General features: G+C 42.5%; 1 protein-coding gene across 4 annotated transcripts in view; it reads left to right on the forward strand.

Annotated features, from left to right (window-relative positions):
• Positions 1-18,420, forward strand: part of DNM1L (dynamin 1 like) — a 52,042-nt gene that overhangs the window by 10,016 nt on the left and 23,606 nt on the right. For 2 of the 4 annotated variants that reach the window (XM_063134966.1, XM_063134968.1), the window contains exons 2-6: positions 4,176-4,323; positions 12,943-12,981; positions 15,632-15,678; positions 17,435-17,506; positions 18,001-18,087. In XM_063134966.1, the coding sequence (XP_062991036.1) occupies positions 4,176-4,323; positions 12,943-12,981; positions 15,632-15,678; positions 17,435-17,506; positions 18,001-18,087 (393 nt within the window). The remainder of the gene's footprint in view (positions 1-4,175; positions 4,324-12,942; positions 12,982-15,631; positions 15,679-17,434; positions 17,507-18,000; positions 18,088-18,420) is intronic. The other 2 variants (XM_063134967.1, XM_063134970.1) reach the window with 1 other exon arrangement.

An 18,420-nucleotide genomic window follows, 5' to 3' on the forward strand; every position in this document is an offset into this window, starting at 1 on the left:
TTGGTTTAGAAAATATTTGAATTACGAAATTAAAAAAAAACTTGATTTAAATCAATGTTTTAAATCAGTGTGTTTCAATTGTGATTTAAATAAGTGATTTTAAATTGTCTTAAATTAGTCTACTCTAGTGGAAGATCATGGTGAGCTTCTCTGACCACCGTTTTGCTTACATTGGACAAAGTCATTCCTCAAGGATTCCACTTCCTGGATTAGTCTACAATGGGGTTTGTCTTGGTGGCAGACCTTGGTTGCTTGCCCTGAATTGGTTGTGAAAGTGTAAATCTACCTATACTGGAGATTATCATGTTGACATTAAAACCAGTTAGGATTACTGTGCTATCAATGGGGATATTCCTGGCTGCCTTCATGGTTAATCTTCTCTGTTATCAAGATCTATTGTGGTATGGTCAAACCAATATCTGATCACTTTTATGCAGAATTGGAAAGAAATCCTTGGTATACATGGTTACTTCGTGGCTCTTTCTTCTCTCACTTCTTCAGGCAGTTCTCGAGGGTGTTTTGGGTTTGTTCTCTGGTTAGTCTATGTGGTGAACCTGGAGCCCAGCAGGATTTGCTGGCTATTCTGAACTCAGAGCTCTCCCTGCCCAAAGCCTTTACTGATTTTTTTAGAGCTAACAAGATCAATGCAGCAGGCCTGGGGAATTTCCTTGAGAAGCTTTGAGTTTCTGTCTTCTTTTTGTCTCCTTGGAAGATAATGTCTTTCCTGTTCTGGTCTGCATGATGGGGGAAAGTAGCAAAGTGAAACCGACACTAATTGGCTGTTCATGCTGTAAATTCCCAACAGCTTGAAGGGATCTGATATGGATCCAGTTGAATGGCTCTTGACGGTATACTGCAGTATACGGTATACCATACTACGGTATATCATACTACGGTATACTGCAGTATGACGGTATACTGACGGTATATTGTGCTCCTCCCATTTGTCCATGCTAACTTTTGGGGCATGCTAATTTAGGGTGTATCGGGCATTTATTTATTATTAGCATTTATATACTGCCTTATCTACTGAAAAGCCATCAAGATGTTGCATTAAGAAAATGTCTGCTATTTCTCCCTTTTTTTCTGCCAACATTGCCTTGATTCAGTTTTTTCCTTCTCCCCTCTTTAACAGAGGGGAGAAAATAATCAATGTGCTTAGAATCTGTTGCACAGTTTGCATTGTGCTTCTCTTATTCAGAGGAAGAAGCCATAGAAATCTCTGCAGTGATGAGAGCCTATGGCCTTCCTTAAACACCTTTAACACACTGATAAGGGCAGGTACAGATGGATGCAAATGTAAATTCTTGTTAGTTCTAGCCTTTTAAAGCTGCTCTTTTAATAGCAATTTGAAAATAAATGTAAAATACACTCATGTAGTGTAGCTCTATGAGACTACTGGATTTTTCCCCGGGACCGGATTGTGGTGGGAGCTAAATATTAAAATGTTTACAGACTGATCCTAGGTATATCTGTTTGGAAGTTGCTCTGAGCCCAGTGGGAGTATGCTGAGATATGTGCATAGGATTGTACCCTATGTGTACGTGTGTGATTGCTGGAGAGAGAGAAATTCATGAACGGGGAAAGTTGTTGCAAGAAGTCTTGGGATACAAACAAACATTTATGTACAGTATAGGGAGGAGAAGATGGGGCTATAGGGATATATAATACATAGATTACAAGAAAAATACAAATATAAACATCAGTGAGCAATAAGATCGGAAGCTAAAAATAATTGCCTAATACAGATCAGGAAGAAAGATTAAAAGCTTTCTCAAACAGCAAGGTTTCAGTTCATTAGTAAAAAGGTTCACTGTTGGACATCTGTAGGTTTCTATGGGAAAGGGATCGCCTTTGGAATAGAGACCCTTTCTCATGACAAGACACCTCTTGGAGAAGGGATTCAGACTAGGGAAACTCAGGCAGATATAAATGCAGATTTCAAAGCCAGGCTGGGCTCAGGCCATTTAGGGCTTTAAAGGTTAAACCCAGTACTTGGAATTGAGCCCAGAAGCTAATTTGCAGTCGGTATAGATTGTGCAAGTTGTGAAAGTTGAGTTTGCATTGCAACTACATTGAATGGATTAGGATACCGAAAATCAAATTTAAGGGGTAAAAATTAAGCACTGTACCGTTTTCTTTGATACAAAATCTAACAATAACATATATAATAACACAATAAAAAAACCCCAAATAGATCAAAATGTCTAAAACCGATTACAAAATTGGCGAAGGGCATTTTGATGTTCAGACTTCATCATTGACCTTGCTTCTTCTCTATAAACAGTTCCCTTCAAACAGATTTGATGATTGGCTACTCATCAATGGCCTTGGGATTGTTTTAGGAGAGCGAAGGAGAGAGACATTTTATGTACAATGTTAGTCACAGGAATGTTTTTTGGAAAAACTCTTTTGACCCTTTGAAGAATAATGGAATTGTTTACACAACTACACACCAAAGCTTGTCTCTCAAATACATTGTTCAATGTTGCAGGTGGACACCTACACATTTTTGTATTTAAGCATACTGCACAGTATGTATATTTCCTCCCACTTAACTTTGGTTTTTCATGCCTTATTTATTTATTTGCTTTGTGCCCCACCTTTTTACCAAAAGCAATGGCTTACCATCACAAATAAAACTTAAACAATAATCAAACAAATGCATTTTGTTGGAAGGACAACAGAGAGGGAACGAATCTAGCCTCCCTCGGCAGGACATTTCCCAGCCTTGGAGCAGCCACCAAGAAGGCCCTCTTTTGCATCACCACCAAACATGCCTCTGAAGGCAGCAGTCTTGAAAGAAAGGTCTCTCATGAGAATCTTAAGACGCAGGCATGCTCATATGGGAGAAGGCAGTCTTTCAGGTAGCCTGGTCCCAAGACATTAGACCGCAGTGGCTTGAAAAACCAGGGCTTTCGTTGGGCTACACTCTGTGGGAGAGGAAGCTCAGGAGCGTTTGTGTCAACTACCCGGGGCGTGTCTCCATTCTAGAGGCCTGCCAGGGCTTCAACATTACTGCCCGCCGAAGTGACAGGAAAACCAGCAAGAGCCACCAGGAACTCCTCTGGATCCAACAGTCTCCTGGGGCAGACCATCTTAATTGCCCCCTGCGAGGGCTCCAAGTCCCAGAAGTCTTAGATTTCTGTTGAGGACAATATTTGCCTTTTTTTTTTTTTTTGCACAGATTAGAATAACTAGCCTTTCATGTTAGGAATAGATTAGATTATACATCTAAATATAGTCGGTTTTGTAATACATTGAGGTGACATTCTTAGGGCCATGCGGTCTGTGGCCTCTCTGTTGTGCAAAATTTCTAGGATTGTTTTCCACATGAGTGCTTCAGGAACAGGCAAGGAAACTTGTCACAATGATCCACCTTTAACCTATTTCTGAAATTTTGTAGCTAATAGGTTCATTAGGGTTTACAGTTTACCTCTTGTCAGGAAGGATTAATACCTTGTAATGGTGTGTTTGCATCTGTGCCCCTTATTTTTTAATGTTGGTTTCTTCCCTGCTTGTCCTGGGGGTTGTTCTGATGGTTTTTCTTTCTCCCCTCTTCGACTCACTGTATGATTGGGAGCAAGTCCTGGTATGTATCCCCCATTTCCTCTCTTGCTCCCCAACTGTGTTGAGAAGGTAACAGTAACACCTGAAGATCCTGTGAAGTGGTTCCTACATTATGGGGTCAGGGTGGGCCTACGTTCAAATAAACTTCAAACTGCTCCCCGTGTGAAATCTCCTCGCATGTTGAAAGCCAGCATGCCTGACCGAAAGCTAAGCAAAATGTTTTCTCCTTGACATGCTAGACAACCATGTGCAGGGCGTTTGACTGAAGTGAAATGTGATGAAAGCAGAATCACCAAAGTAGACCAGGCTGCCTTGATCTGTAGCAATAGACCAGCCTTTTCCAATCTGGTACCCTCCACATGTTTTGGATTTCAACTCCCATGAGCCCCAGTCCATTGTGAGGAATGCTGGGAGTTGTAGTCCGAAACATCCGGTTGGGTAAAGCTGCAGTAAACCATTCCACTTCTCTAAAAGGATGGTGTTTTGGGAAGAAGGTTATATTGACCTCTGCCTGGGTTCTGTGAGTCATCAAACTCTGCGGTTTGTTTAAGGCAACTGGAATAGTGGAATGAATATTTAGCGCATTGGTCTCTCTTCATTTTCAGAGCAGTGGCAAAAGTTCAGTGCTGGAAAGTCTGGTGGGGAGGGACTTGCTCCCGAGAGGCACTGGGATTGTCACCCGGAGACCCCTCATCCTGCAGCTGGTGCACGTTTCGGCAGAAGATCGTCGGAAAACAGCTGGAGATGAAAACGGTAAGGGCTGCCCCTAATGAGATGTGATCATTAAAAGGAAATGGCTGACCATGTGCCATTCTCATGCAGTCAAGCCAAGTGAAGATACAGCCTGGATTTATTTATTTATTGCATTTATATCCCACCTTTTTTCCTCCAAGGAACCCAAGGGGGCGTACATAATCCTCTTCCTCTCCATTTTATCCTCACAACAACAACCCTGTGAGGTAGGATGGGCTGAGAGTCTGTGACTGGCCCAAAGTCACCCAGTGGGTTTCCATGGCCGAGTAGGGCCTAGAACCCGGATCTCCCAACTCCCAGTCCAACACTTTAGCCACTACACCACACTGGCTCTCTAATTTAGTGTGTCTCTCGAGAACTGATGAGAAGTAGTGGAATTGCTCTCTGATAAGAGTGTGCATGCTGCTTAACTCCACTGCTTAACTCCACTTATGCCAGTGGTGTGGAACATGTGGTCCTCCAGATGTTGTTGAGTCTCTGCAGTTCCTTACGTTCTTTTGCCATTTCCCCCCTTGTTTATAACCTGGTGAAAATCCACAGGTGACATGAACTTGTATTGCCTGAACAACAGTCTTACATGAAAAGCTTCCTCACTCTTCATGTGGTGTAGCAGTTATCTTCACTCACTGTATTCAGCAATTATGGATCTAAAGGGATTCGCATGTGCGTATGTATGTATTACTAGACTTGCAAGCTGTTCGTTTTTATGATTTCATACGGTGGTGGTGGGTCCTTCACAGTTATACTTAGAATTTTAATAGTGCTTTAGATTTTCCAGGGCATCTCACATACAATATCTCAATCCATCTGACAACAGCTCTGTAAGGTATGGCAGTATTCTAAAAGGTGGGGAGGTAAATAGAATGCTGAAAAATTATTGGCTTTCCAAAGGCTGCTTAGTGCAGAAGCAGACAGAATGGATGAGAGTGGAATTGCTGGAGGAGACAGGGCAGGTTAGATCTATTGACTAGACAAATGCAGGTAGAGTTCTGCATTATTTGTGGTAGATTTGCAAGGGTTTCTGATCCCCAATAGCAGGAATAAAAAGCCTCCCCTCCCCATAATTCATTAGAATCCCAATCCATAGGAAATGAGAACCATTGTATTCACATCTGTCCTATCGTTTCTGTAGTGATTCTTCTATCCGTCTTGATGAAATCATAACTTTGACCTGAGAAAATTATTTTTCCAGTAACTGGGCAAATTTCCTTTGTTCAAGAGGTTCCTGTTATTAATGGCCCAGATTGACTGACAGATGTTTCTTCCTTGGAACTAAATGGTTAGGGAATGGTTTGAAATCTTGCTTGAATGTTCTGAATGGGGGAGGCTATAAGAGCATGGGGCATGCTCTCTCTGCAGCTAAGGGGACAGGGCTGATGTAAGGTATGTGTGAAGAAACAACAGCAACACGATCTGAGAACAAAGGTTGGGAACTGGCTAAAGGCACTAGTAGTGTGTCTCTGGAGAACTGATGAGTAGTAGTGGAATTGCTCTCCGACAGGAGTGTGCATGCTGCTTAACTCCACTTATGCCAGTGGTGTGGAACATGTGGTCCTCCAGATGTTGTTGGACTGTGGCTCCCATCAGCTGTAGCCTACATAGGCAATGGTGAAGGATAATTGGAGTTGCAGTCCCACAGCAACTTGGGGGGCAGGCAGAGAGCACACGTTCCCCATCCAATGTAAGCCTATGCGGCAGGGTCTTGCTATTTACTGTTTTACGCTGTACAGCACCATGCACATTGATGGTGCTATATAAATAAATAATAATAATAATAATACTTGTATATTTCTACGTAAGCCAAATATTGCAAAAACACCATAATTTTCCAGGCATCTCGTAGGAACCCAGGATGTATTTCTACAGAGCATCCTTTTCCCTCATGGAGTGAAGAAGATAATCAGCTCCATTTTCTGAGCCATCATTCACATCTGGCTCCACCTGCCCTCACAGACGCTGTTTTGCTCCCAGCTCTGATTGGTGGACCTCAGGGTTCTACTAAAAAAACAAAACAGATCTTGGGAGTCTGAAGTCTTCCCACACTTGACCTAGTGAGTTCATAACTGGGGACTTCATGGAGAGCCAGTATTGTGTCAGACCAGGCCTGGGCCTGGGGAGATCCAGGTTCAAATTTCCACTCTTTCTGAGATTACTTAATAAGCTTCATAGGAATCATGCATTACTTGCCTGAGGGGGTAACGCGTGTGGACAGGTACTATAAGACCATCTGATGTAGGGGAGCCTTTGTGCATAGACCTCTATGCATGGGGGTTTCTTTGGATCCTTAATTGTGCAGCATTTCAAGATGCATGAATGCTTCCTTGCCTCAGATGTCCATGCAAGTTTGGGGTGGGGAGGATCCGTGCATTGTTGAGGATGGGGTTACAGGTGCAGTCTCACAGCCCTTTTCTATGCACTTTACCCATTCATGCTCCTAGTTGAACAGAAGATTTCTGAAAGAATTAAGAGGCTTACCTGGAACCACTAGGAACTTTTGATGATTTGTTTCTTAAAATGTTCTTTGTTTTGGAAAAGGTGTGTGTGTGTCTACTTGATGGATCATTCTCTTTTCTTAACTCGTCTTATCTTTTCTTAACTCATCTTGATTCTGTGGTGGTGCTCTCTGCTTATTAAAGGTATAACCCACATCATCTTTCAAGATCATGACAAATTTCTTTTTCCCATTGAGGGAAAATATATGATTTTAGTGATGGTAGTGTGGGAAGGATATTGTGTTGAACCTTTTGCTAATTAAAGAAAAACACTAAAATCAAGCTCATGGGTGTTCTGTGACTAGTTTAAGTGCTTTTTCCCAGGTGCTGCTCTTGATTTAAATACCTCGAATGCCGCAGTTTAACATTAGATTCTTTGAATAATGAAAGGAGGATCCTAAATATTTACAGCCCTTGTAAAATGTAATACTTGCCTCCACTTGGAGGAGCCATTCCAGTTATGTGAATTACCTGGGGAGATTTATGTGCAAGCGTATCCCTGTGTAAATCTGGCTGAGGCCCTGAACTGAATATTGCTCTGTTTGCTGGATTTATATTGAATTATTTGAAAAGGAATTACACACAAATAATCCAGTTTCATCTGCTGACAGTAAGATGTCAGGTCATTAAACACACCCTACTAAAGCTGCCTCTTCTAACAGGTGGGATTTGGGGAATTGTCTGTTTTGATAGCAGTCAAAAGATAGTCGATTATAGTTTTTCATATTTTAGCTTCTTCCTCTTAACATCATATCAAAATATTGCTGTTGCTTTTAAGTTCTTATTGATTTCACTATTTGTTTTGAGAGCGACTTATAAATTGAATAATAATAATGATCATTATTGCCTTACTTGTGTGTGGATTCTTCCTTACTTGTGTGCGGATTCTCCACTTTGCTGCAATTACAGAGTAAAATGCAGTTGGGTGAAATGGTTGGCTAAAATAAATGGGCTTCTTTTGCATTTTCTCATGCATTGTAGAAGCCCGCCTTGTCTTGACAGTTCAGAATTTTATGATATACCTTTGTTCCTTAATGTGTGGTAAGTAGAAAGCAAAATTTGCAGTAGCATCTGCCCTTCCTTCAAGCATGACTTGAGACTTTCTGCTGTATCCGCCCCATCCTTTTAATGTAGAATGGAAACCTTCTCAGTAGGAATGTTGTCTCTTCTGTGTTTCTTCTTCTTCTTCTTCTTCTTCTTCTTCTTCTTCTTCTTCTTCTTCTTCTTCTTCTTCTTCTTCTTCTTCTTCTTCTTCTTCTTCTTCTTCTTCTTCCTGGAAAATGCATGAAATACCAGTAGTGCTACTTATTCTAGTAGCTTAAAATGTCAGGCCATTTTCTGCATAATTAATTAGCCTTTGGCTCTCTCAAATTTCACATTTCTATGGATATCACAAACCTGTTCCCAGATCTCCAGAGGGATCTTTAGTGTATTTAGCTCCTCCCCTTTGTACAGAGATGCTCTCAGCTTCTCTGTACAAATCTCCTGTCTGGAACCTTAAAACAGGGTGGGCAGATGTTTTGGCCTATAATTCCCATCATCTCTTACCAATGGCTATGTTGGCTAAGGTTGAAGTAGGTCAAAGCATCTGTGGGGCCAGAACTTGCCCACCCTGGTCCTACAGAGTCGCTGCTAGTCAATGTAGATAGACAATACTGATTGAGATGGACCAATAGTATAAGAAACCCACTCACTACATCAGGGGATACCCCAGCTAGAAAGAAACCTCTGTGGCTGGGACTTCAAGACTCCCTGGAGGCAGCTCTAAGAAGGTAGATGCTGAATACACAGCGGATTCTGTATTCAACCATGCTTAGGGCATTAGAGGGATTATATGCTTACATTAATGACTGCAAGGGGTGGATAGAGTGGCTATGTGTTCTACTTTAGCAGATGTCCTCTATTTGAAGGTGTCCTCTGTTTGAAGGACATTGCCAGTTATTTAGCCCAGGATGAGCCATGGTGCATGCTGAGTGCCTGCCATTTTGAATATCCAATCCCCAGTCAGGGGTCACACCATGTTGTGCAAACCCAGTCATTGTGGGTTAGGGTTAAACAAACCTTGCATAACCCTACTACTAATTAAGGGTTATGCAAGAGTTGATTAACCCCTGAGTAACCCATGATAGCCGGGTTGTTAGGACACGGCACACTCCTAATCACGCTGATTGGGAGTTGAGTATTCCAAATGGTGGCTGCATGTGCTATGGCTCATTGTGGATTAAATAACCCACAATGACCCTCCTGTGTTGTACGAACCAGATTGTGTTCTCAATAAGGAAGGAGATCAGGGGCCTTGAAATTGCCCATTAAAGGCTGGAGAACAGACCGGACAGTTACACCGGTCACCTAGTCAGTCTTTTCCATTACGGTGAGATCTTTTGTATTTCTGTTCAAATAATAGTTATTCTTTTTAAATTTCTACTTACACATATAAATTAGCACATGTGGATTTTATGAAACCTGTGTCTCTTGTCCTTTTTTTTAATGTTGAGTTTTCTCCTTTTTGGTAAGGTGTAAATGGCGATTGTAAGGGTGGAGTTGCAGGGGAATCACAAGCGTGACAACTTGGCTTTGCCCTTCTTGCTGTAGCGTCAGGCAGGGCTGAAATGGGTGGAGGTGGTCCTTGCAGTAATTTGGTCCCGGAAGAAGGCTGAAGGCGCAGAGGGAGAAGGAGCAAGTCACAAAGTGACTCAGAGGGGCTGATCCATTGACTTGTTAATGAAGGTAGATGAAAGAAAATAGCACTGATTCCATGGTTGCCTTCAGTAAGGAATGGCTTAGTCCCCACCTCCATGCATTCAAGGTTGCTTGTGCTCGGTTGTGTTTAGGGAAGAAAAGGGTTATGACAACAAGGACAAGAAGCACATTTAATTTTGTTAACTGTGTCCAATATGGTTTGGGCATCCTGGGTCTGGAGTGCTGGGCAGGTGGATGGTCATACAAAGGGAGCTCTATGAGCAATGGCCGTAAAAAGGAAGGATTCACTACATCGTAGACCAGCTTTCCCCAACCCTGGTGGCCTCCAGGTGTGTTGGACTACAACTCCCATCACCTGCAGCCAGCATTGCCATTGGCCACACATAGGAAGTGGCAGCTGGGAGTTGGTGGCTATGCTCAGTTCCCTCTTCTTTGGGGGTGGGTGGGAAGAGAAGATGCGGAGGAGGGTCAATATATTTCTCCTGGTCTTCCAAGTCTAAGAAAAGCACGAAAAAGGGAGAGTGATTCCAAAGTTGCTTTAAAAAGGGTTTGTCTAGGTATATTTCCTGTTTGGATCTGATCTTCCTTCCATCTTTCACCTCTATTGTTGGGGCTCTCCCAAGGAAGAAACAGGGTACACGTAGGGATGGGTGAACGTGCAGTGTTTGAGATCAGTAGGATTCTCCAAACATTGCCGCTTGTCTGGTGCCTGATTCCTGTTTGCATTTGTGATTGCTGCTTGCGCAAATTGAGCACCTCTCAAACAGGCACGTTGCGCAAATCTCCCCAAGTTTATGCACATCTCACCGAATTTGTAGAAATTTCCTCCATAGACTAAAACGGCTGATTCAGTCTACTGACGAAATCTGCACAAGTTAGGAAATTTGCGCTAATCGAACTGGGAATTGAGCACGTGTCTGTCAATTTGTGAATATTTTCGCGAGACAAGTGCTCCTGCTCACCGGAGCTTTCAATGGGGGCAGGCTTGCCTGTTTTGCGAGCAGAAATGAAATTCTCATACATCCCTAGCCACACGGTTGTATATTTCAGTCCCCGCATTTTCATTGTTCTTAGTTGTCTGCTCTTGTCATGGAGAAAAGTGATTTGTGTGGTAGCGGTTGAGTGAGAAGGAGCACTTGAGCCTGATCCAATGTGCCTGGGAGAATCCCAAGGGTGGGTGGGAAATGGCATCCAAACAGGTCCGTAACTTCCGTGACTTTAAACTCTTCCCCTGCCAGTTGAATGCTTTGGTACAGAATTTTGCCAGATGTGGCATCCCTCTTTATGTGGATATACCAGAAGAAGTAAAATAAAATAAAAAGAGGGCTAGCCTAATAAGGAATAAACATGACAGCATAGTAGTTGTCCTTTAGTAAGACACAAGTTACTTAGTGTGGTCACAAGCACTGATCTTGAGTAGCTGTAGCAAATGTGTGCAATCCAATAACTGCTTAACTTTTAGGGGTCCTTTAATATTGGTGAGAAGTGTGTAGGATTGGGGATGAGGAAGCATTAATAAGCACCCCTCTGTCAGTTTGGTTGCAGCTTGCAATTAACGGCTTTATGCCTCTGTGTGGAGCAATGAGCCCTGTGCAATGTCTAGTTTTGCTTTTTTGGGGGGGGAGAAACAAATTCCCTTCTCCTAATCCGTTTGAAATAGCTTTTGTGAAGTGTTTGTCCTTATTAATTTTTAAATTGGACTGGGAGCTAAGAATCTCTTCTCATAGCTCGTTTTCTTCCAAGTGAGGGCAGCAGCAGTAGAATGTGTTCAGGAACACATTTTCTATTCTTCCTGTGTCTTCCGCTGGACTCATAGCCAGTGGAGGATTCATAATGGAATAAAATAATTTGAAGATGTGAGATAAGAGTGATGCATTAGGAACATGAAATCAAGCAAAGCGATGGCAAGATAACTTTTCACTTTGGCTCTCGCTACATCAGCCTTCCAGAACTGGGTGCCCTCCAGATGTGTTGTACTACGATTCCCAGCATTCCTCAGTCAACCAGGGGGATGCTGGAATTGGAAGTCAAACACATCTGAAGGGCACCAGGTTTCGAAAGGCTGCATCAGATCTTGTATTTAAAGAGCTCAAATGCCATGCTTAACATTATTTTATATAAATAATGCTGTTTCTGAAAGATAAGATAAAAGCGCAAAGGTTAAGGTGGATTCCTGCATCTAGCAGGGGGTTGGACTCAATGGCCTTATAGGCCCCTTCCAACTCTACTATTCTATGATTCTATACAAAGTTTGAGATAAAACAAGTAATTGGAAACAATCTTTTCCCATCCACACCAGGATTTACAAATCCAGACTTGTTCTTTGTAAACACTCTGGCTCTTCCTCACCACGCATGGCCTCAGCACACTTTAAAGCAAGCGTGCACAACCTCCAGCCTACGGGGGCCTCCCAGTTCAGCCCGTGGAGACTCCTTTGGTTCTTCCATGAGTCAGGCTTATTATTTATTTATTTATTACATTTGTATGCCGCCCCGTAGCTGAGGCTCTCTGGGCGGTTTACATAGGATAAAAACACTAAAAAATATATACAAAACATTTAAAATCATAAAAAAACATACAATTTAAAACAACAAAAACATACAAAAACAAACCCCAACTAATTACATATTGCTAAATGCCTGGAAGAAGAGAAAATGCTTGACCTGGTGCTGAAAAGAGGCCTCGTCAGGGTGATTGTTCCACAATTTGGGGGCCACCACAGAAAAGGCCCTCTCTCTTGTTGCTGTCCTCCGAGCTTCCCTCGGAGTAGGCACCCGGAGGAGGACCTTGGATGTTGAGCGCAGTGTACGGGTAGGTTCATGTCGGGAGAGGCTTCCATCAGGCTTAGTCTCCAAGCCCCACCTCCAGAGGAATACCCTCAGATCCCAACTGGTATCTCCATCCTGAGGTTGGAAGTAATAGCGGGAGTTCCCCGGCATGCTGTGCACCAGTTGGGATATGGGGCGGTGGGACTCAGCCAGTCCCAGGAAGTTTTAAAGGCTTTCCCAATTCAGGCCGCTGTTTGATTTTTCTGTTAAACTGATGGTCCTTTTTCAAACTTTACATACTTGTGATGACTATTCCAACTTGCTCGCTTTTTCTTTTGGTTCAGGCAGATGTTTGTCACGGGTTTTGACAAATAGTGGTTCTTTACTGTGCAGTATTTAAGTTAATTTGAGGGAGCTAATTGGTAATGGCAAAGGCATCAAGCAATTTGCATACTTGTGTATTACCTACATGCCACTTAATTTTGACTGGCTGTTAGGCGGAAACTAACTGTGCATTAATGGTTTCTCAATCGGCGCGTATATCCTCATGCATGTTGTGATTCCTGCAGGATTAACAACAAAAAGGGGAAAAAAAACAAAGAACACAACCTCTGTAGAAAAATAACTAAACTTTTGATGCTGTTTCTCTTTAACTGCAGACCCTGCAACATGGAAACATTCAAGGCATCTTTCTAAAGGTTTCCTGTTCACTTCTTTCCCCCCTACACAGAATCTGCATGCTTATATATTCTAGCCACCAGCATTTCACGCCACTTTTATTGCTGCCTGCTGTCCTTATTTGCACATTTATGCACTGGCTGCTGTGCTAAATAGCTGGTTTTGGTGGGCTTGCTAGCTTAGTTTGCTGTTTTCCTTCTTTCTGCCTTTCTGTCAAATTAGAATGTAATATAGACGTGTAACTTTTTTTTTTAAAAAAAAGTGGTTTAGCGCTTTATCATAGATGTCGCTATTCTTTTCTTATCACATTGAATTTTAAATCTCTTGTAGTGTTTAGGTCTCTTGGAAACAATTTGACAGAGAGAGTGACTGATCTCAAATAAATTGTCTTTAATAATAACTGGGCCTGGAAAACTGCACAATGGTGTAACAATGCCAAGGGCTTCTCACCAGTAGGGTCAAAAAGTATTTTGCTACTTACTTGTAGCAATTTGGGGGTGGGTGGGTTAGAGGCTCTCCTGCCCTGCTTTGCTAGTGGCTGAAGTGCAGAGGTGGGCAACTTTGGGTACTCCAGATGTTGGACTGTAACTCCCATCAGCCCTAGCCAGTGTAGCCAGTGATCAGGGATGATCGGAGTTTCCCACCCCTGTTGTAGTGGAAAGGGCCCCAATTCTGCTTAAGAACCAGAGCAGGCGTACAGAACATAAGAACATAAGAAGAGCCCTGCTGGATCAGACCAAGGTACATCTAGTCCAGCACTCTGTTCACACAGTGGCCAACCAGCTGTCGACCAGGGACCAGCAAAGCAGGACATGGTGCAACAGCACCCTCCCACCTGTGTTCCCCAGCAACTGGTGCACGCAGGCTTACTGCCTCGAATACTGGAGATAGCACACAACCCTCAGGGCTAGTAGCTATTGATAGCCTTCTCCTCCAAGAATTTATCCAACCCCCTTTTAAAGCCATCCGAATTGGTGGCCATCACTACAACTTGAGGATGTAGGAGGCATTTTTCTCCAGGAAGAATGGTGCCTCCAGAGAGAGTGGTCCTACGACCCACTTTGCCAAAGGTTTCCCCTCTGCTGTTGGATGGAAGCGTCCACAGCCTGCACAGGAAAGGGGAGGCAGTTCATTGGTTGTGCACTGCAGCGCACCGCTCCCACCTACAAAAAGCTGCCTTTCATCTGACAGTGATCCTGAGAAAGGGTCTTGGTCTTGGAACGAGCCTGCAGCCACCCAACAACCAGTTAGCACCCTATACTGAAATTGCTTTGAAATAAACTTGTACATTCAGAGTCGGAGACCTTCCTCACATGTTTTCTTGCCCTTAACCAGAAATCCATCTGAGAATGAGCACAATGCATGTTCACAGTAGGCCACAACTAGTCACGATGCTTCCCATTTCTAGGAAGGAAAGATCCCTGGCCAAGGGAAAAAGAGGACAGGATTCCTGTGCCTGATCCAGTTGTGTGAAAGAGGGAATTTCAGCAGGTTTAGCTAGTTACGCTAAGCACACCAGCTGAAATTCCCTCTGCTGCACAACTTCTAAAGATGCAAGGGGCCCTGTCCTCTTTTGCAACTGGCCACCCTACCTTTATCCCAGTAAGCCAAGGGTATCGTTAATATAGTGAACAAAATTGGGCATACTGTTGAAGTTGGTCCAAATGGCACGAAGTCCCTTGGCATAAGAACTGGACCTTCTTAGATATCTACTCCCTGCTTTCAGAGTTTCTGTTTCTGTATGTTTCTCTCTTCATTTCACCTTTTCTCCCCTGGAAAGTGTACTAATGTTCCATTTTGCACATATAGAAGGAAACTGCTTAAAATCCAGTTTGTTTTCATATACAACAGATGAACTGTGCATTCTGGGTAACAGAGTGGCACAATAAAATGGGCGACTAGTTTTATAATACGCGAAGGTCCACATTCAGCTACAGTTTAGCCATGGCGAAGTCCCATTTGAAGCAATAAAAGTTATGGTCCTTCCAGGTGGAGGACTCCTAGCACTACCTGTCAAAAGGCCTTATTTATTCATTTATTTATTTGTTACATTTATATCCCGCCTTGTGCAGCTTTTCCATCTTTTCCTCAATGGATTTTTTCTGGTAAGAAAAATGACGGGAAGAAGCCGTGGGGAAATATGGGAGGGTGGCCAATTGAAGATGCCGTCTGGACTCCCTGTAAAATTCTGTGAATGGGACAGGGTGATTGTGCAATCACAAATTCGTGTGGAATCACCCTAGACGCTATTCGTTCCATTGATTTCATTAGAATTCTAGTGGGATTAGAACCATTGTAGACAATGAAGAGGGTGTGTACAGTACATACATGCAGAGACACACTCTGTAGCCACTCCTGGGACTCTGGTCAAAAGTGGGATGAAAGTATAATAAACCGTCTATGTTAGGTCCCAGTTTTAGAACCGATTATGATGTTAGTATAAACAGTGATAAATAGAACAGAATATGTTCATAATTATTGAGGCATTTAACTTCAGGGTGGAAGGAGACGCTAGGCTCATTTGACTAATGGTGCTTAAATGCTTGTTTTTAGTTTTCATCATGAAACGTTGAGGATAGAAAAATTCAATGAAGGAATAGTATTTGAAACTCAGAATATTTGATTGTGTTGCCCGACTTCTTGACTCATATCATGACTATTGCTTTCCAGGGATTGATACTGAAGAATGGGGGAAATTTCTACACACCAAAAACAAGGTACATTTTTACTGTAAAGCTATTAACATGCATAGGTACCTCTGTGTGTGTGTGTGTGTGTGAGAGAGAGAGAGTCTAATTGTTGGTTCAAATGTACTTGGAAGCCACCGATTCTGGTTTGTGACTAATTACAAACTATGCGTTGTTGAGTTGATAAATTATAGTTTAAGCTTCCTTAAACATAGTTTGGCATTGTGTCTGCACTGAGCCTGCTTGTATAGGCTCAGTGCAGGCTCAGTGCAGACACAACGCCAAACTATGTTTAAGGAAGCTTAAACTATAATTTATCAACTCAACAACGCATAGTTTGTAATCAGTCACAAACCAGAATCGGTGGCTTCCAAGTACATTTGTACCAACGATTAGACTCTCTCACTGAGCCTAACCCAGTTATTCCTCTTTGGCTTCCTGCTAGAAGCCGCCACCATTCCTACTGATATAACATTTTGATAGCAACATTTTGGAAGTAGTTTTGGTGAAGAGAGTTTCCAAATGTCCACTCCTCCCTACGAAGTTTGATGAAGGATTTGTTCATAAATTTGCATGGCTCACTGTATGAGATCTTCGTGGAGTGAAATGTTGCAGACGATGTTCCCAGATTGTTCCTCTTTGGCTTACAGAGAAGCTGGGCCCAGGAAGAATGAGGCAGGAATGCATAACCGTGTCTTTATGGAAGCCCCATATATGCCTACTGAGGCTGGCACAGCAACTGTGGCCAAAAAATTAGAGTGGGTACATTTCATGGCCCAGGCACATATAGTGGGTATATGCGTCACTCTTATGCTTAAGTTTGAAGGGCTTTGTGTATGCAAAATATTAAAAACCAGTGCTTTATGTACCCCTCCTGCTGCATAGCAACATGCAGTATCCAACCATATTCATCAACTTTATTACGGTCACTGACCAGACTTTACACATGCACGAGAGTAGGGCAAAATTACATACAGATTTGAAAAGTATGCAGCAGAATCAATTCTGGAGAGACCTTACTCTCATAGCATTCAAAAAGAATTTTGCAAAAGCCTCGATTGTGTTTCTGTCCTCTATGGCCCTGAAACAATGAAGAAGTGCATTCATTTCTAAACTGGTGTCAAGTAATAATTTCTCTCTAATCTTTGTATAAAAACAACAACAGAGTAAAACGTGGACAACCAATTCAATTTCATTGCTTCCACATGGGCACAAGCCATCATGAAAAGTAATTTTCTGAAGCCTCCCCTGCAACAGAGTAGATGGCAGGACATTAAATCTTGCCAGAGTTAGTGCGCGACAATATTTGGGTATATTAAGCATTGAAATTTTTTTTGCTTCTGCCATTCCGAATCTTGGATTACTACCTAAGAACAGAAAGGAGCAGTTTCTATCAGCTGCAGATTTTATAACTTGTGTCTCTTACGCTTTGGCAACCATATTATGACCCTAGTAGAAGGAGCAGGAACAAAACAAGCTGCCCTACAGGATCTAGCAATCTGTTTCTGCATGTGGAGCAGCCATTTTCAAACAGCTCAGACATCAAGCTGCTTCTTGAAACTGCCTGTTCTGCACTGCTGAATTATGCACAAAGCTTGCACATCTGTGCACGGAACTGTACGAGAGGGTGTACCACCACCACTCATAAAGGTGGTGGAAACAATACAATTTTTTCCTGTGTGTCTGCCTTCTTGAGCCTTGGCAGGAAAGGTGGCTCTCTCTAGATGGCTTGAACAGGTGAGGATTTCATGGTAGGTTTTCAGCATTTTTTTCTTTATCGTTTCAGCTGTACACAGACTTTGATGAAATTCGACAAGAAATAGAAAGTGAAACTGAAAGGATTTCAGGAAATAATAAGGTGGGTCTCTGTGCTTGGTAAATCCTTCAAATGGGAATTGTTTCCGCAAAAGATCTGGAGGCCATAATTACAGAATAGTCAAGTTATTGGTAGTTTTCGTTATGTCACGCTTATCTAGATTTTTTGTGCCCAAAGTTTTCCCGTCCAGAGGCAGACTCTACCGCAGGTGTTGCTGTTCATAGTATCGTAAGGCTGCAGTACGGGAAAATCTTCCAAAGTGGCTCTGCATCATCTGTGCAAGAGCATTGCCTTGTTTTATAAACACTAGCTTCAGTTAAAGAAAAGCAGTCATTTTTGCCAGACGCGTCTAGGGGGAAATAGTTGAAACATCCAAGGTAAGTAAGGCATTAGATGTGGTAACTTGAATTGAGCATGAAGCCAGGTTATAGACACATCCAAATTTCATAGCCTAGAGTCAAAAGTTATGGATTTAGTGGTTGAGCAAAAAAGTCCGCTAGAAATGATTTTTGGTTTCTTTTTCCATGACTTTCTAGGGGATCAGCCCTGAACCTATTCATCTAAAGATTTTTTCACCCAATGTTGTCAACCTGACCCTTGTGGATTTGCCTGGAATGACAAAGGTAAGAAGGAAATATAATTGAAGATTTTATGTTTTGCAAAGGGTGAAATGTACATAAGACAGCAATTGCCAAGGACGTGGTTCACACGATACGCTGGCTCACCGATGGTAGTTTAAGCCACGGTGAGTGCCAGGTGTCAATTTGAATATGCAACCCTCAGCGGGGGTTGCCGTGTCATGTGAACTTGGCCACTGAGGGATTTTTTTGAGGGTTAAACAACCCTTGAATAACCCTTGTTTTGTTATAGGCTTTGGTGAAGGTTGTTTAACTGTATTTATATGACACAGCAACTCCTGTTTAGGGTGTATATTCAGATGTCATAGAATCATAGAA

The sequence above is a fragment of the Elgaria multicarinata genome, chromosome 9 (genome assembly GCF_023053635.1).
Source record: "Elgaria multicarinata webbii isolate HBS135686 ecotype San Diego chromosome 9, rElgMul1.1.pri, whole genome shotgun sequence".
Classification (NCBI taxonomy): Eukaryota; Metazoa; Chordata; class Lepidosauria; order Squamata; family Anguidae; genus Elgaria; species Elgaria multicarinata.